Consider the following 20065-nt stretch of genomic DNA (forward strand, 5'->3'; position numbering starts at 1 on the left):
TTAGCCATAAAAGAGATCTTACATTTCAGCTATTTTGAGTTGTAGGCCAAATGTTTCACACGTTTTTACAACAACAAAAAAAGTTGGACATTTCCCAAGTTCTGACAGGAGGACGAACGACAGCCGCCCTCGTTCCAGCCAATCGGGTTGTGCGCCAACACATGGCCATTTCCCAAGTAAGTGATGAACCCCGTTCATATAAATGACGTGACGCAGGTACTTCTGAATACACAGCTGTTAAAGTGGACGGTCGGCGCTGATCAGCAAGGTAAATGTATTTTATATTTGTTGAAAACGAAATGGCTTTAATGGACGTTACAGTATGCTATCAGCAATATATTTGAGACAAATATATCTATTAAATGAAAACATTTTGCTGATTTGCATATGATATGTTTATTTGCAAAATTACACTTTTTTTTTTTAATCATCAAATTTCTTATATGCATATCCTATATATATATATATATATATATATATATATATATATATATATATATATATATATATATATATATATATATACTGGGAAAATAAATAAAACTAAATGTAATTTCCATCAAAACCAATGGAATTAACTGCATTCATTTAAATCGATTTTTTTAATAAAAAAAACAGAGAGAGAAATTGTGATGATTGACTGACATCACATTTTAAAAGTCTTAAAGAGCACGAGGTTTGTGATTTGCAGGTACATGGATGATTGCCTCGTGCTCGTACATGTTATTTAAAGAACGTTTCCGATATTGAAAGAATTGTTATGTAAGCCCTATAAGTGTTTTGCGGGGAAACGATATGCAGGAAACTCTGCCTGAATGGGTTGTGAATTAAAGTTTTGTTGTGGTTGTTGTTTGTTTTTTGTTAAGAGTTTTTTAGAGCACATGGATCCACTTTAAACTTCCCCATACTTCTTGCGTCCTAGACTGGGTTGCCAGGGGTGTGTATCAAAGTCACTTCAATATCTAATAATTTGATTTTGCAGTCACGTAAATATTGTATTCATAACCGCATCAGAGTTATATTTCCATTTAAACATAGTATAAAATAGTATAAAGTTTACTTGTTTAGACTGGCAGAAGACTGAAGACGTTTACATTTGTGCACTGTCAAAAGTCAGAGTACTGCGGATCTGGCAACCCCGGTCCTAAAGAGTCACCAGCCATAGACTGTATAAAAACAGGTCACCACTCATGCAGTATAATCTGGTTGGTTGGCTGGTTTAATTTGCTTTTAGGTAATATTTTGATATTTAATGCATGAAAATGCCAGACGTGTGGCTTAAGTGTCTAAAACTGATCAAATACACAGGAATTGAAAATTACTGCCATTTTCTTTTTATTTCTGGATACACAAAGAGCATCTGAGCTTGCATTGTATTGTGGTCATTTCACATTAAAGCAGTCAAGCATTTATTAAAGCAGTTATGCTTGGCTTCTTAGGTTATCTGATAATGGTTCTCATACTCCGGAATTCACCTGTGGTGATGTTGAAGGAGATAAGAGTGCTGCAGACCTTGAACAAGCATTTTTAGCACTTCGGCTTCCATTGTCCTGTTTTCTTTTCTTTCTTTTTTTTTACTTTCAATTAAATGCCTGTAATGAGGTCTGTGTTTAATAAAAGTTGTAAATATTTTCACATATTCTACAACATTACATAAATGCATCCTTGTGATATATATTCAGGGAAAATGTTTTTGAATAAAGACTGAAAGAGCTGATGAACTTAATGGTAGTGACGTTGAAGTCATGTGACTATAGCCTACGTTTAGATTTTTTTTACTTGTATTTAGTTTTCAAAATAGATAAAAGTTGTGTTCATTTGTGAAGATGATCTTGATGAAATGTATAAGAATCATAAACCATTGTTAGTCACAGAACTTATTTTCTACAATAATCCAAAAGCCAATGAAAAATGTAGCTTTTGGGTTGCCCTAAAAGTATATCTTCGCTGCAGCAATCTATTGTTGTCTTGTTAATTCTGTGGATTTTACACTTTATCATTATGGGCTTTGATCTCTTAGTCATAGTTGCTTTTGGAATGAGTATAAAGACAGCAGCCTGGAAGTATTCCAGCTTCATAGTCTGTGGACATCTGACTAAATGGGTGATGTTATATCCTATAATGTGAGCCCTGAATTGGTTATATTTATATATTGGTCTTTTTGTGCCGGAATGGACAAAAATTTGTCAAAATACACATCTATACAATTATACTTGAAAAAGTCAGTTATGTTTCAAGTAAAAATACAACCCGTTGAGAAAGAAATTGGGTGTGTAGCTGTATAATAATTTTGAATTCATGCATTATGTTTTAAAGTGACCGCAGTTTAATTTACCATCTGCTGTCCGCCTTAAATGTTAATACAAAAAAAATAACAATGCATTGTTTTAAATATAATTATTCAGTTTCTGTATCTGATTTTGAACAACCACAAACCTGAAACCTGATGTATTCATGCATGCCATTGCTTGTAATTTGCTGTTTTGTTCCTGACTCCAAAGAAAACATTGAACTTGTATCTAGAATTGTGGTGTCATAAGCTTAGGTTATTTATTATAAAACAGAATAACATGGATGAAATAACTATTTATTTATCTATTTATTTATTTATTTATTTATTTATTTTTGTGGTAGGGCCAGCTTTAGAATGTGCAAAACACACTTGTGATTTGGCTCTTTTGACACAGGCTGTCTATTCAGGCATTCTCAAGCCAACATCAGTCATTTACAAATATAGCCTCTAATTTAAAAAGTGTTGTGAACAAATTCTCACACTTTACAGAGAACTATTGAGGAATCATGCCTTCAGTTCCATCCAACAAGGAGAGAGACAGTCCTGCCTGCCCTTTTGCTGGCAAGAAGACCACTGGCAGGAATGGTGTTGAGGAGCTGGCTTCAGATAATGTAGACAGACCCCTGCAGCTGAATAAAGAAACTGGGGCCACTGACCCAAAATGGATTCGTCCTGACCTGCCAAGCAGATGTACCTGGAAACTAGGAATGGCTCTTGAAAATTCCCCTCACAAACACTTCCCCAGGTGATAATGCTTAATGATCTCTCACTTTGTAATTCTGACCTAAAATCACAAGATATTTTAAATCAAGTGGCACATGCTTAGAGAGCTGAGCCTACCAAAAAAGCATTTCTGTGTCTTTCTCCAGAATATTTCCTTATCAGCAAGATAAACATGTTTCACAATCATTGATTAGCAGTAATGGACTTTGCTGTATTCAATCAACAATATATTTGTTACAGAAAAAAGATCTAGAAGATATACTGACTTTCACATGACTTTCATTATTTTCAAGTGATGAATTGTATCATTATTTTAAACATGGTAGGGTTTATTTATTTATTTATTTTACAATTTTGTTTAGTGACAGTCTGATCCTTTATATCCACAGGTTATAGACTGTAAAGTCACCATGAAATAAAAATAGACAATTCTTATTTTTATGAGAATATGAATATTAGTTAATATATTTGATTTTAAGATATTTTTTGGGGAATATTGCAGTGTTACTTATGAATTATTTAAACTGTATGTGCATATCTTTATTTAAAAAGTCATGTGCCCTGGTAATCTTTAAACAAAATAACTTCCCTTACGTCTCTTCTCTGATAATGTTTTCACTTTTGTGAGGACGGACAAAAGCTGTCACTCTCATGACTACGCAGCAATAACAACAACCATCATCAAATGATCCAATAAATTCCTAGTATATTATTTTTAATTACCACTGTCACAAAATGACTATTGTAGCTACAGTATATAATTATAATTGTAACTATAGCTTTCTGTTCCCAAAATATCCTTTTATGATTGTTTATTTTTTCTTCCTTTAACCATTGCAGGACAAAAGCTGAGAAGATTTTGCCCAACATCCTGGACAGGATTGGAGACACACCACTGGTCCGCATAAACAAGATCTCTAAGACTTTTGAACTAAAGTGTGAACTTTGTAAGTGATTCATTCATATTTCTACTTTTGAACAATTCTAAATCAGTAACTAAAAAAGTCAGTATCATTCTACCACAGAAAGTACGTTACAGATAAGAAACTTCCTTAAAAGACTAAAAAAATATATATTTGAAAGACAAAAATTTAAAAGATAAAGCAAGTATTGACCTCGAGTCCTTTAATGTTACACTTTATATAAATCTATGAAATAGGTGAAAGGCATTTATTTAAATTGTCTCAAGTTACATAACAGCCAGTTTTGTTTGTATGTGTGTCTGCAGTGGCCAAGTGTGAGTTCTTTAACGCTGGTGGTAGCGTGAAGGACCGTATCAGTCTGCGTATGGTGGAGGACGCAGAAAGAGAAGGCATCCTCAAACCTGGAGACACCATTATAGAGCCAACCTCTGGAAATACAGGTAATAATCACACAGGACTACTTCATGTGTTTAAAATCCAGTTCTTTAATATTGTTGGAAAAGTGAGAGAGTTTTCAGTAGAGGAAAGCAAATATCAAGTGGGTAAAATTTTGGTCTAAAGGGTTGTTATGTGCACTCTATGCAGGTATTGGTCTTGCATTGGCAGCAGCTGTGAAGGGTTATCGCTGCATAATTGTTATGCCTGAGAAAATGAGCATGGAAAAGGTAAGATTCATTCCAGTTAGATCAAATAGGATTTGTTAACCCATCAAGAAGGTTAAACAAGAGTCACTTCATAGGTTGATGTCTTGAGAGCTTTGGGTGCTGAGATTGTCCGAACTCCCACCAGTGCAAGGTTTGACTCACCTGAGTCCCACGTGGGTGTGGCTTGGCGCTTGAAGAATGAGGTTCCTAACTCGCACATCCTGGACCAGTACCGCAATCCCAGCAACCCCCTGGCTCATTATGACACCACTGCTGAGGAGATTCTGGAGCAGTGTGATGGTAGTAATTGTGTTGTTTTGCTCACTTTCTCTCTGTCTTTGTTCTCCTATATTTTTCTGCTTTTTATCCTCAAAGCATAGCTTCTTTTCGCTTCAGCTTGAAGGCTTTTTGTTGTCAGTAACATTAAAGGAATAGTTGCAGTGAATGGGTGCCATCAGAATGAGAGTTCAAACATCTGATTAAAACAATACAACAATACACATGACTCCAGTCCATAAAGTAAAGTCTTGTGAAGTGAAAAAGAATACAAATTTATCAAGGCATTTTAACTTTAAACCATTGCTTCCATAAAAAGTACATTATCCATGATAAAAGACCTCTAACATCAAAATCCACCGACATATTTTTTTAAAACAGTTTTGGTATTTTCACTTGAAACAGTGCTTGATCTGTGCTCTCCTGATTTGCTTGAGACTAATATTTCACTGGAGAAAGCCATGTTATGGTTGGAGGACTCTATCTTGGAAAAAGCAATGTTAAAAACTAATTTTAATGATGGTTTGGTTAATACTTTCCCGGCAAAGAAGCCTGCACTGGCCCTTTATTATTAAATTAAATTACAACAAGGGTACCCAACCCTGGTCCTGGAGATCTACTTTCCTGCAGACTTCAGTTCTAGTCTTGATCAGGGTTGGAGCAGATATTGTCAAAAATGTACAGTAGTCAAAGGGATTTCAAATCAATGGATTTATACTATTAAATAGAAAACATTCAATTCAGGTTAATACAGCTACATGTAACAATAAATGTAAATACAAAAAAGTACAAACAAACAAAAAAAGCAAACAAAGCAATGTAAAATTTTAGGATTTCGTCATGTGGAAGTTGATGTGTGCGAAAGTCTTATCTGTGGTACATCAATGTCCAAACACTGTCCATAGCTGAAGTTGGCTGATAGCAAATTAATAATCCAACCTCTTGCAATGAAAACATGCCACAGCTCTCAAACACCACACTCTTTCTAACCAGAAGTCATAAATAGTCCAGACTATGGTCTCACTCCAAAATAACTTTTAATCCGTATTCTAACTTGACCATGATGTGATAACCTCACCAATAAAGAATCCTTCTAAAATGCGTACAAATACACTCTTAAGGAACACTTCACTTTTTTTGAAAATAGGCTCATTTTACAACTCCCCTAGAGTTAAACAGTTAAGTTTTAAGGTTTTCGGATCCATTCAGCCGATCTCCAAGTCTGGTGTTAGCACTTTTAGCTTAGCTTAGCATAGATCATTACATCTGAATAGATTGTTAGCATTTTGCTCAAAAAAAATTTTCTATTTAAAACTTGACTCTTCCATGGTGAAATCATATACTAAGGCAGAAGGAAAATGAAATTTGCGATTTTCTAGGTGGATATTGCTGGGAACTATACTCTCATTCCGGCATAATAATCAAGGAACTTTGTTGCTGTACCTAAAGTTAAGCTAAAAGTGCTACCGTCAGAATCAGAGATCGGCTGAATGGATTCGAAAATGGTTTAACTCAACTGTTTAACTCTAGGGGAGTTAGAAAAAAGTGTAGTGTTTAAATGGGAAAAAACAACAATGCACATTTCCCAATGTGTTCAGCAGGTGATCCATGCTGGCTACTGGTTTTCAGTCACGTGACTAATTCAAAGACCTGGTGGCCAAAACATCCATAGAACTGCAGCACAAGACTGTACATTTTCTATATGTTCTAATCCAAAAGTATTAAGATTACCTCTCAAAAGAATAAAACAAAGATATGTAAACAAAATGCAAGTTTTGGCAATTAGCAATCCATATAAAGCACCTGTCACAATATTTATATCACTAAAAACTGCTGTAAATTCTTAAAGTGCATTTAAAACATTGATTTTAAAATTTGAAATTAGTACACACCTTATTGATGATGTGTGCTTTATGCAGGCAAGCAATTGAGCCTGGAATATGAACGCAGTGCACTAAATGATCTGGACCACAAAACCAGTCTTAAGTCGCTGGGGTATATTTGCAGCAATAGCCAAAAAAACATTGTATGTGTTCAAAATTATACATTTTTCTTTTATGCCAAAAATCATTAAGATATTAAGTGAAGATCATGTTCCATGAAGATATTTTGTAAATTTCCTAATGTAAATACATCAAAACCTAGTTTTTGATTATTTTATGCATTGCTAAGAACTTCATTTGGACAACTTTAAAGGCGATTCTCTCAGTATTTAGCTTTTTCTGCAGCCTCAGATTCTAGATTTTCAAATAGTTGTCTCTTGGCCAAAAAAACATACACCAATAGAAAGTTTATTTATTCAGCTTTCAGATGATGTAATAAAAATGGACCCTTATGACTGTTTTTTTTTTTTCGATCCAGGGTCAGAAATGGTTAAGTGTCTTCTTTTAGTTTTCTATGTAAAAAAATGTATATTAAACTTTGCATATTGCGTTTATATTCTGAGTTAATTTACTTGCCTGTATAACATATGCATCATCAATAAGGCAAATAATAAATTTGGCCTTTAAATATCACTCGCTGTGCTCGAAATGCCATACTAACATACTACTCTTACTATTTCTGCAGTATCCAGTATGTATGCTGTGCATTGTGTAAAAAAATTCTGTATGGATCAAATACTCGGATGACCTGCTATATTTACCAGAAACTGCTAAATATAACTTAAGTACACTGAAATCAGTACAGAAGCTGTGTTTGGAATGGCATACTACCACATAACTCCTACTATATTGCAGTATGCTGCATGTATACTGTAAATAGTAAGAGAATGTTCTGTATGCATGGAATGCCCGGATTACCTGCTATATTTGCTGAAATTTGATGTATGCATCTGAAGACACTGCATGGGATACTGTTTCCCAAAATCACAACGCGCTCTGTGTAATGTTTGCAATCTGCAAACGCATGAGTAAAATGGAGGCAGGGAATGGTAATTCTAAAACACTTTTACACATACAATACATGTTACTGTAAACTACAAACTATCACTGTTTATCTAAAAACAATATTGCAAGCAGGACATAAATTGTACTTTAATCTCAACAGCACGTTTCCGATCAAGTCAAATGACGTCACCTATATCTCTTGTACAGTGCTTTATACAGTACAGTTTATTTCAAAGATATTGATTAATAAAATATTGAAGTAATATAATATATAAATAACGTTATTTGTTTGTAGAGACTATTTACATTAATTCCACCCCCAATGCCTGGCTACGATAAACAGCACTGCAAAATATGCCCATTTATCTCTAATATCAGTAGCACAGGGGATAAAAGATGTGTAATGAAAGAATTTGACATGAGCAAAACTTGTTTTAGGCTACTCCTTTCTCCATCAAATATCAGATCAGAAAGCCATTTATTTTCAATAAAAATAAAGGAAATATTTGAAAATTGGAAATAAAACGTCTCATTATTAATACAGTGTTATTAGGTGGTTAGCAGTATAGGTGTAGGGAGGTTTTTGTCCAAAGAAAGTTCATTTAATAATATTTTTAAGAATGATAATTTAAACACACTATGTTATGGCATACTGTTTTATAATGTACTACAGCACTGAAATATAAATATCTACCACCTTACTACTATTTACACAATTATTATTAGTTCTGTTCAATCCGTAAAGTCTGTTATTTATGAAATGAGTTCAATTGGGCAATATAGCATTGTTTACTAGTATGAATCCTTAATTAACAAGCCTTTGTAAAAAGAATGGTTAGTACATTTATTTGTGAGGTAACAACCTCAGCAGCTGTGCTGAATTAATGTTTTGTCATGTGACCACACTTTAGCACACTACTCTCAAACATTTGTTGCTTATTGTATACGGTTATACACAATATTTAAAAAAATCGTAGGTAGTATTCACTGTGTACTTGTCAGTAAGCAGTATGCAGTAAGAAAATATGCCATTTCAAACACAGCAACTGTCTTACTACAGTATATAACTACTAAATGCAATCCTCCTAAAAATAGCTGGTGGTCATTTGAGGAAAGCCTTGTTTTGCCCTCCAACTCTCTTTATCACATGGCTTTACTTAAGGAAACGTACTCGGTTACTAAACGTAACCTCGGTTCTCTCTAGAAGAGCGAACGAGTACTGCGTTTTAGATAAGACGCTACGGGAAAAGTCTCTTTTCACGAAATACTGAAGCAAAAAATTATCCTTAATTTTGTATTTTTGTAAAGCGCATTCGCAGCAGTACACAGCCATAGGCGAGACGGCTCGTTCGCTCATTGGCTTGTTCTGCGGCAACTGCACAGCCTATCGAGCGCAGGCTGATGCAACATCAGACCAATAAGGGCGCTTCGCGCCCTTCTTGCCACTTCCCGCCGAAACGGGTGTGGCCCAACCTATAAAAGGAGCTCGAAAAGGCTGACTCACCTGATTTATTTCATCGCCGAAGCGAACCAGAGTGAATCGTACGCACGGCAGAGAACGCAGTACTCGTTCGCTCTTCTAGAGAGAACCGAGGTTACGTTTAGTAACCGAGTACGTTCTCTTACGAGAGCTCTCTCGTACTGCGTCTTAGCTAAGACGCTACCGGAACCCAATGTAAAACGCCGTGCGCGCAGGGATCACACACCAATAAACCTGAAGCAACGCCCAGGATTTACAGTGCACAGTCACCTGAGGGACTCACAGAGAGTCCAGGACAGAAAGGGGGGAAGCCCTCCGTCCCATATCTAGCAGCATCCGTAGATGCGGCAATTTGACATCACACAGCCGAGGCAAGGCCTGACCAATGTGGCAATGCGGGTCTCATGCAATACTCCCCATATAACAGTCGGCAGCGCATAACGCTCACGAACTCAAGAGTTCCCTTCAGGGCCCTGATTCGACTATACCGACAGCAGCCTTGCTTGCAAGGCGGGAACCTCCAGGTTATAGAACCTGATAAATGTAGATGGCGAGGCCCAACCTGCCGCCATACATATATCCTGCAAGGAGATCCCAGTAGACCACGGCCACGACGAGGCGATGCCTCTTGTGGAGTGTGCTCTGACGCCCAGCGGGCACTGAAGGCCCCTGGAAGCGTAAGCTAACGCTATAGCGTCAACTATCCATCTGGATAGAGTCTGTCTCGAAACAGCCATTCCCTTGGAACGTCCACCGGACAAGACAAACAGCTGCTCAGTCTGTCGAAAGGCAGCAGAGCGAGACACATAAGCTCTTAAAACCCTGACAGGGCAAAGAAGACTCGAGTCTCTATCCTCTCCTGACACCGGCAGGGCAGACAGGGCAATAACCTGAGCCCGAAACGGCGTGTTGAAGGATTTCGGCACATAACCGTGCCTAGGTTCGAGTATGACCTTTGAGTCATTAGGCCCAAACTCCAAGCACGACTGGCTCACCGAGAGCGCGTGCAGATCACCCACACGCTTCACTGAAGCGAGAGCCAACAAGAATACTGTCTTGAACGACAGATGCTGAAGGCTAATTGATTGGATAGGCTCAAAAGGGGGACCCTTCATGGCCTCCAAAACTGCTGCGAGGTCCCACATAGGGACTGACGGAGGTCTGGGAGGATTTAGCCTCCTAGCTCCTCTAAGGAAGCGGATGACCAAATCATTCCTTCCTATTGACTGACCGAGCGCTGTTTCATAAAACGCTGCGATGGCCGCTACATAAACTTTGAGCATGGATGGGGCTCTGCCCTTATCCAACATCTCCTGTAGGAAGGAGAGAACCTCCGTCACCTCACAACTAAGGGGTGAACATCCTCGAGCTGTGCACCAGCTGGAGAACACCGACCACTTCGAGGCATACAGACGTCGTGTCGACGGAGCTCTAGCCTGAGTGATGGTATTTAGCACTCCCACTGCGAGATCAGCGGGCAACCGTTGAGCGCCCACACATGGAGGGACCACAACTCCGGTTGAGGGTGCCAAATCGAACCCCTGGCCTGCGAGAGGAGGTCCCTCCTCAACGGTACTGGCCGCGGGGCGACATCTGCAAACTGCATCAAATCTGGGAACCATGGCCGGTTCTTCCAAAGAGGTGCTACAAGCAGTATTGAACATCTCGTTTCTCTGACCCGTTCTATCACCTGCGGAAGGAGGGAGACGGGAGGGAAAACATAAAGCGGGCAGCATGGCCATTTCCGTGACAGCGCGCTTTCGTTCTTGGAAAAGAACGCGGGGCAGTGAGCGTTTTCGTGGGACGCGAAGAGGTCCACCTCCGCCCTGCCAAATCTCTCCCACAACAGCCGGACTGTTTGTGGGTGTAGAGACCATTCACCCGTAGGAACATTGCCTCTGGACAGCCTGTCTGGACCCAGATTCTGTAGCCCAGGCACATGCACATGCCAGCCTGTACAGGTTTCGGGACCCGAGACCGCCCTGGCGATTTATGTAGGACACCACAGACATGTTGTCCGAACGGACTAAGACGTGGTGGTCCTTGATTTGGGGACAAAAGCGCATCAGCACGTTCTCCACTGCCAGCATTTCCAGACAGTTGATATGATGGAGCTTTTCCCGTTCTGACCACAGGCCAAAGGACGGTCTGCCCTCGAGCAGCGCTCCCCATCCCGAAGTGGAGGTGTCCGTCGACACCATCTTCACATTCGGGGAAGTCCCCAGGCTTACACCTGATTGGTACCAGCCATTTGCTGTCCAGGGTTTCAGGGCCGTGACACAGCTCTGATTGACCTTGAGACGCAGTCGGCCAGACACCCACGCTCTGCGCGGCACCCGCACCTTCAGCCAGAGCTGCAGGGGGTGCATGCGGAGCAGGCCCAGCTGCAGAACCGGAGATGCTGAGGCCATGAGGCCCAGCACCTTCTGACACTGTTTGAGCGAAACGGTTGCGCCGCAGCGGAAAGAACTCGCTGCGCGCCGAATGCCCAACGCGCGCTGTGGTGACAGTCGCGCCGTCATGGAACACGAGTTCAGAACTATACCCAAAAACAGAATCGTCTGACTGGGGTTCAGCGAACTATTCCCAATTGACACTGAGACCGAGCTTCTCGAGGTGATCGAGTAAAACGGCCCTGTGCTCCACGAGCTCCACTCGTGATCGAGCCAGAATCAGCCGGCGTCCAAATAATTCAGCACTCGCATGCCTCTGAGTCTGAGAGGAGCGAGCGCTGCATCCATGCACCTCGTAAACATACGAGGAGCCGCGGACAAGCCGAACGGCAGGACTGTAAACTGATATGCCTGGCCCTCGAAGGCGAATCTCAAATATCGCCTGTGACTTGACGCTATCTGTACTTGAAAAATACGCGTCCTTCAGATCTATTGACATGAACCAGTCCCCTCTGCGAATCTGCGCGAGGAGCTTCCTGGTCGTAAACATTCTGAAACTGCGTTTCATCAATGCCTTGTTCAGCTGTCTTAGATCCAATATGGGCCTGAGACCCCCGTCTCTCTTGGGCACCAGAAAGTATCTGCTGTACAGCCCCCCCTCGCTTTGAGCTCGAGACACAGGCTCTACAGCCCCTTTGCTCAACAGTTTTGATATTTCGGCCCGAAGTATGTGTGCTACTTCTGTTTTGACCGTAGTTTCGACGCGCGCTAAAAAGCGCGGAGGGCGTCGAAAAAACTGTAGTGAGTAGCCTCCCTTTATAATGCCTAGCACCCAATTCGAAACCCCTGGAAGCGCTGACCATGCATCTGCATGAATGGCTAAAGGCTGGATGCGAAGCGCGCTCTGTTGACTGGGCAACGGCGGCGCTTGGGTGCGCTGCACCATGGGCGTTACGCCTGTGGCATTTGAGGCGGGGAGCGCGCTGATCACAGCGGGCAGATCGCTCGTCCTCGACCCCATCCCGGTGCTTAACCGATTGGGGGAGGGCTGAGCGGGTCCCGTGGGACTCGTGATGTCTGCGAGTAACTGTGGGCTGCAAGCGTGCACATTTACCACTTTCGACTCGCTGTCTGCCTGGGCAGAGCATACGTGCATGGGTTTCACTTTTACAGAAACCACGTGCCGTGTGTGACAGTGTATGTGGGCACTGAGGAGTGGGCACGTTTACTATGTGGCGCGCGTGACCGATCTGAGTCGATCTTATGTGCGCGAGCCCTGTGTGCAGGGCTGTGCTTACATGTGGAGATGGGCACTGAGGAGTGGGCATCGTCACTACATTTATAGCACCATCGGCTGTGGCCGGACGAACGTGCACGGGTTTCGTTTTTACAGAAACCACATGACGCGTGTGACATAGTGATTGTGGGCACTGAGGAGTGGGCACGTTTACTATGTAGTGCGCGTGATCGACTTGAGTCGCTTTTATGGGCGCGGGCCCTGTGTGCAGGGCTGTGCTTACATGTGGAGATGGGCACTGAGGAGTGGGCATTGTCACTACATTTATAGCACCATCGGCCGTGGCCGGACGAATGTGCACGGGTTTCGTTTTTACAGAAACCACATAACGTGTGTGACATAGTGATTGTGGGCACTGAGGAGTGGGCACGTTTACTATGTAGTGCGCGTGATCGACTTGAGTCGCTTTTATGGGCACGAGCCCTGTGTGAAGGGGTGTGCTTATATGTGGAGATGGGCACTGAGCAGTGGGCATCGTCACTACATTTATAGCACCATCGGCCGTGGCCGGGACACCTGAAATTACACCTTTTTCAGGAAATATCTGGGTAGCCGTGATAACGGTTTTTGTGTGCAGGCAAGCGGGCAACCGTACAGGCTTGCGCATTGAAAAAAAAGACGCTGAAACAGTTACAATCCCTGGAACTGAAACAGCGGCGGGCTTAGGTGAGAGCCCGGCCACAGCGGAACTCGTACACCGGCGCTTCGATGAAGCAGCCATTGTGTGTAGTGCAGACGCAACGTCATGCAGCAGGCATAGATGGCTTTCCTAGGATGGCTTTGGGGCTCCCGGCCTCACCGTAATCCTCTGACGCGGTCCCCGCGGCGCGGGGCGACGGCTGGTAGAGCGAGAACGGGGGTCTCGAGCTGCGTTGCTGAAGCTGTTGTGATAACGGCTTTTGTGTGCAGGCAAGCGGGCAACTGTGCAGGCTTGTGCGTTGCAGAAAACGCTGAGACAGTCACAATTCCTGGAACTGAAACAGCGGCGCGCTTGGGTGAGAGCTTGGCCACAGCGGAACTCGTACACCTGCGCTTCGATGAAGCAGCCATCGTGAGTAGTGCAGACGCAGCGCCACACAGCAGGCTTTAGATGGCAACACTGCCGTCCAGCAGAGGGCGGACAAAGGTGCGTCGCTATCGCCTGTTCCACCGGCGGAAGTAACTGGTAGTTCCTGTTTTTAGCATCATCCAGTGTGGAGAATGCTAGTGAGACAGACGAACGAGTTCGCGCTGAATATGGAGCGTTCCAAGCCTTCGCCACCTCTTCATGAAGCTCAGGAAGAAATGAGGCGGGCTTTGAGAAGTACGCTCATCCGAAAGGAAAATACCATCCAGCCGGGAACGAGAGGGGGGGTGCTGGTGCAGACGTGAGCACTTGCCCCGGCTGGCGAGCTCGGTTGAGCTGAAGACGGTTCCGGAATCCGCTGGAAGCGGCGCTTTCACGGCGCCTCAGCGCAGCGGAGAATGCAGGCTCAGAGAAAAAGGCCAGACGAGTCCTCAGAGTCACCATGGCAACAGCTCGCAGTGAGGGCATCCGCCGTCAGCGAGCGCGAGCGCTGCATGATCTTCACCCAGGCAAGAGACACAGATGACGTACCGGTCTCCCTCGCTGAGTGGGGCTCTGACGAGCCGCAGGAAGGCATCTTAAAAAAGACGCAAGCTCTTTTACGAGTGTGTGTCGCAAGGCGAACACACACACACACATAAAGAACAGAATTGAAAGGATATAGGCGCCGGACAGCGCAGCAGGAACGGCAGTGGAAGGCGGCGAAGGCCAGCAGCTTCAGAATGGCTCGTCCCGCTGATATGCTTCTCAGACGGCGCTTGCTTCCTTCGTGATCCAGCGATGCGTGAGCTTAGCTGAAGAGATGAAAAATCAGGTGAGTCAGCCTTTTCGAGCTCCTTTTATAGGTTGGGCCACACCCGTTTCGGCGGGAAGTGGCAAGAAGGGCGCGAAGCGCCCTTATTGGTCTGATGTTGCATCAGCCTGTGCTCGATAGGCTGTGCAGTTGCCGCAGAACAAGCCAATGAGCGAACGAGCCGTCTCGTCTATGGCTGTGTACTGCTGCAAATGCGCTTTACAAAAATACAAAATTAAGGATAATTTTTTGCTTCAGTATTTCGTGAAAAGAGACTTTTCCCGTAGCGTCTTAGCTAAGCTAAGCTCTCGTAAGAGAACCTAAAACACTCTAGCATCCCTTGTGGTAAGGAAGAAAAACTAAATTGTAACAAGTATGGTATTATTTCACAGTGATTAACAAATCCTTAATCCATATAAAATTAAAATGGAAATAAACTTTCAATTCGTATATGATCACGCACAAATACAATATAAATGGTTTAAGTTATGCAGTACACTAATAAACAGCTTATTTATTAATGAGCATTTGAATGCTTATGCCTTTAAACTGGTTGTTTAAACTGATTAAATTGTTAACCAATGCACTTTTTTTTTACATTTACAAATGTTGAAAAATTTTTTTACTCATTCATGCATTTATTGGTGAGCAAGTAATCCTAAATTTCTACAAATCTGTTTCCATGAAGAACCAAACTCATTTACTCATCTTGGATGGCCTGAGGGTGAAGAGATTTTTAGTAAATTTTGTATATTTGGGTGAACTATTCTTTTAACTGTCATCTCACCACAGGTAAAGTGGATATGCTGGTGGCAGGAGCCGGCACAGGTGGCACTATTACTGGCGTTGCTCGCAAACTGAAGGAAAAATGCCCAAATATCAAGGTAGATACTGATTGTCCCTGAGATCTGATGCACAGCAGTTTTGTGAAATTTGCCTTTTGATTTTGTAACAAACAGAGTACCACTTCAAATATCAGCCAGAATAATAATAACTGGAAGAGTAAACAACATAATGTCAAATTTAGAGAAAATCATATAAATTGCAGTTGTATAAGGCACTCAGAAATTAAGTAACCAGGCATCACTGAATATAAGTCTAGACTCATCTGAAGTGTGTCTGTGTTTTGGTAGATTGTTGCGGTGGACCCAGAGGGCTCGATCCTCGCTGAGCCTGATGTGCTGAACCGGACGGATAAAACCCAGTATGAGGTGGAGGGCATCGGATATGACTTTATACCCACCGTCCTGGATAGATCTGTGAGTGAGATTTGAATATAAGTCTAATGTCTAATGTGAGGTTTTTCAGCAAAGTTTGATCATGTTGATCATTTCGAGGATTGTGATAATGTAGGCTAAAAAAGGTTAAAATATATTTTTCTATTCTAAAATAAATGTACTGTATACTTTTAAGGATGTTTTTTGACGTTGTTTGCAGTAAAAGTGCTAAGGTCAAATATTATTCTCTCCTCTCATATTCATCTGAATAATTTGTCCTCTGAAAGGAAGATTCCTGCTTTATGATACCTGGCACGTGTTTGATGCAATAGTCTACTCACTGGTATTGCTATTCTGCTCTTTACCAGAAGATGGCAGTAGAAGTATAGTTTGGGCTAACAGTGTTCTACTGTTGAGAGAGAACAGACAGTTCATGTACAAATCACACACATTGTGTTTTTATTTCAGTTGGTTGACAAATGGTACAAATCCAACGATGAGGAATCATTTGCCATTGCCCGAATGCTTATAAGAGATGAAGGGCTGTTGTGTGGTAAACAAATTATCCTTTCTTAACATGCACCCTAAAGTCACACATTTTACAGCATCTTAAATTGGGGCTTAATGTCAATGAAAAGTAATGTCATGGTTGTATTAGATTTGTGTTTGTTTATGTTGTCTGTTGTCAGGTGGGAGCTCAGGCAGTGCCATGGCGGCTGCAGTAAAGTTTGCTAAAGAGCTGAAGGAGGGACAGCGCTGTGTCGTGATTCTGCCAGACTCCATTCGCAACTACATGTAAGGAAAATCAGATCTATGCACAAGAATTGGCTGCAAGCTTATTCAGATTTTCCAAATTTTTACAAAATAATAATTAAATGTATTCCTTAAATGCACTGTAAGCTGCTTTAGTTCAAAGCATCTGCCAAATTTATAAAAATGAAATATATTTTCACCCTTGACTGGCTTTTTTCCACAAAGACAACTAGCTTCACAAAAGCTTGGCTCAGTCTGAAGCAATGGCTGTTAATCATCATTTTGTGTAAAAAAATTGTCTCTGCAGGTCCAAGTTCTTGAGTGATAAGTGGATGTTCCAGAAGGGCTTTCTGAGGGTGGAAGACATCATGGTGAATAAACCCTGGTGAGCAGATGATCATTTAGTCACTTAAGATTTTATGTCTATACGTGAGACTGAAGCTATTTGTTGCATTTTATTGGTAATTTTTTTATTTGGCATTTATTAGGATACATTTATTTTTAGAAGTAAATTTCTATGTAGGTATATAACTAAAGATGACATCATAACAGGACATGTTATCACACTGTCCACTCTTAAAAATAAAAGTATGATATTGGCATTAATGGTTTTATGAAGAACCTTTAACATCCATACACTTTTAAAAAATAAAGGTGCTTACAAGGTTTTTCACAGCAAGTCCATATTCTATAGAATAATTTTTTTTTGGTTCCACAAAGAACCATTCAGTCAAATCCTTTCTTACCTTTTTATAATCTGAAGAACCTTCTTTCGCCACAGAGAACCTTTTGTGAAACAGAAAGATTCTTCACATTAAAGGTTCTTTATGGAACCATTTAGACAAAAACAGTTCTTCTATGACATCGTGAAGCACCTTTATTGTGGAGTGTAGAAACTTTCAATTGCACAAAACAATCTTTATAGTAGAAAGGCTCTTTGGATTATTAAAATATTATACTAATAACTTTTTTAACTGATCTCTAAAGGGTTCCAATATATATATATATATATTTTTTTTTATTTCAACACTGTGAAAAAAGTTGTCACAATGCAACCTGTCATTTCATAAGCTATCCAGCTAAATTTAAACAGTAAAAAAATTAAAACCGCAAAACAATTCATGTAACAGCACAACATTTAAGATGTATTCACCAAAAATATCAAATCATTATTTTGGGTGGCAAATGTTGAAAATAATTAATGTTAAACATTTTAAATGCATTTTAAATCATGATCCGCAAATATGAAAAATACTCTTGTCCTATGAACAAATTGTAACTTTTTATTTCAAATCTGTCTTCATTATATAGTTGACCCATTTCTGAGGTTCTATTTATTTATTATAATATAGGCCTTTATTTTTTATAATAATGTTTTAGTTAAAAAAAATAATCTATTCTAAAAAAAAATTTCAATGAAAAGGTTTTTTAACTAGGTGTTGAAACAACTCTTTAGAAAACACTCTATAGAAAATGTATTTGTATATTTTCACAAATACTATGAAAATGACGTGAAATATGATGTGAAAGCTAGCCCTATTTTCCTTAAATATATACTCATTTTATGAACAATAATACGATGTCTAGGTATTCAGAACCTGGTCATCATCTTGTTTTTCGGTCCTGTGTTTATACTTTTTTCTCCCTTCAATCAATTTCTTGCAGGTGGTGGAATCTGAAACTACAGAGTCTAAACCTTTCTGCTCCACTAACTGTGCTGCCCACAGTCACATGCCAAAAAACCATCAAAATCTTTAAAGAAAAGTGCTTTGACCAGGCACCTGTTGTAGATGAAGCTGGGTGAGCAATACATGCAACAAAATAACATTTTAATCAACATTAAAATGGTGACAGCCTCACTTTTGTTGTCATCAGTACTTATTGTATTAAAGCTATATTGTCATTGTAATTGAAGACGATTAAAAGTGTGGAGTGGAATGCAGCTGTGTTTGGTTTGCTCTCGGCAGGTTGATTCTGGGAATGGTGACCCTGGGAAACATGCTTGCCTCTGTGCTTGCAGGAAAGGTCAAGCCCTCTGACCCTGTCAGCAAAGTGCTCTATAAACAGTTCAAGCAGGTGAGTGAAATTCTTTTAGAAAGGATAGTTTGAGCTCGCTCACTCTGTTTGACATTACTTTATCCATTTTTTTGTGCCTGTTTTAGATTCGTCTGACTGACAATCTGGGAAAGCTGTCTCGGATCTTGGAAACAGATCATTTTGCCCTGGTGGTCCATGAGCAGATACAGTGTGAGTGCTTATTCTGACATATTGAGTTCGTTATAAAGTCCTTGTGTGGATAATGTGCTTTCGATTGTTTTACAAAAAATGAATTAGCTATGTTTTTGCAAGGTAAATTCAGATGTAGGAAAACTAAAGTAAAAAAAAAACTGACATTTCTATTCTTATAAAGGGTAATATCATATATCCTTTATTTATCTTTGAGATCCATTTAGAATGGTTTAGCATGGAGTAGCATTGGTATCTATAATTCAGTTTATAAATGCATAGTTAATGTGAAAAATGTGGTGGTTGTGAAGGTGACAGGGATATAATGATGATAATAATATTTGCATAAACATACAATAACAATAACCCATCTGGATGAATCCAAAGAAATAAAAGTTTAGATTTCAAGAACTTGTATTTTGATATGTATTCCTGCTTCGTTTGGTTTTGTGTCTTGTTTATTACCTTGTTTTCCCCCAGTGTACGTATTTATAGCCCTCAGTTTTCAGTTGTAGTTTTCCGATCTCATTGTAACATTGGTTAGCTTTAGCTGTCCCTGTACTCCAATGAACACAAGTCTATAGTGAGGCGTTACTAATTCAAATGAAAGCAATACTCATTTCTCAATTTCTTAATCACTTAAATGACATGACTAATTTTTAAAAATGAATCAAAATCTGAATTATTATGAAAATCTTGAATTATATTCAAATAAGGCAACTGGTCATATATTCTTTCATACATTTTGAGAACCGCTTACTCACACTAAGAACAGCTTACTCTCATCTCTTCAGGTCTGCATGAAATAAAAAATTCTTAATGTGAATGATTAATCCATATCTTTGTTTCATTTAAAAAAATAAAAACGTAATCTTTTATCAAAATGGCATCTTCCATTGAGAATGACAGATTTTGTTTCATTGTGTCTTTTAATTATATGAAAGCGCTGTGGCGTGTGTCCAAGCCACTGATTATATTTTATACACTAGATCTACATTCGGAGGATCATTTATGTGTTTTCATATTGCCCAGCCATAAACCGGTACCTAATACAGTTTTCCTAAACTACTTTTCCCTTTATATTTTTTTTCTC

The 20065-nt window shown here is 40.3% G+C and overlaps 1 protein-coding gene across 2 annotated transcripts; it reads left to right on the plus strand.

The window, feature by feature from the left end:
* The first annotated feature begins 106 nt into the window (after positions 1–106).
* Positions 107–19058, plus strand: cbsa (cystathionine beta-synthase a). 2 transcript variants are annotated; one of them, XM_059554119.1, is made up of 14 exons: positions 107–216; positions 2783–3038; positions 3857–3963; positions 4245–4379; positions 4525–4604; positions 4679–4883; positions 15569–15660; positions 15910–16035; positions 16462–16546; positions 16683–16788; positions 17054–17131; positions 18412–18546; positions 18714–18822; positions 18909–19058. In XM_059554119.1, exons 2-14 carry the CDS (start codon positions 2800–2802, stop codon positions 19008–19010), a joined length of 1599 nt encoding a protein of 532 aa, XP_059410102.1. In that variant the 5' UTR covers positions 107–216; positions 2783–2799; the 3' UTR covers positions 19011–19058. The 2 variants fall into 2 exon arrangements, with proteins under 2 accessions (XP_059410102.1, XP_059410101.1); XM_059554118.1 differs by having other exon boundaries at positions 154–268; positions 18909–19057.
* The last annotated feature ends 1007 nt before the right edge of the window (positions 19059–20065 follow it).

The sequence above is a fragment of the Carassius carassius genome, chromosome 7 (genome assembly GCF_963082965.1).
Source record: "Carassius carassius chromosome 7, fCarCar2.1, whole genome shotgun sequence".
In the NCBI taxonomy this organism is placed as follows: Eukaryota; Metazoa; Chordata; class Actinopteri; order Cypriniformes; family Cyprinidae; genus Carassius; species Carassius carassius.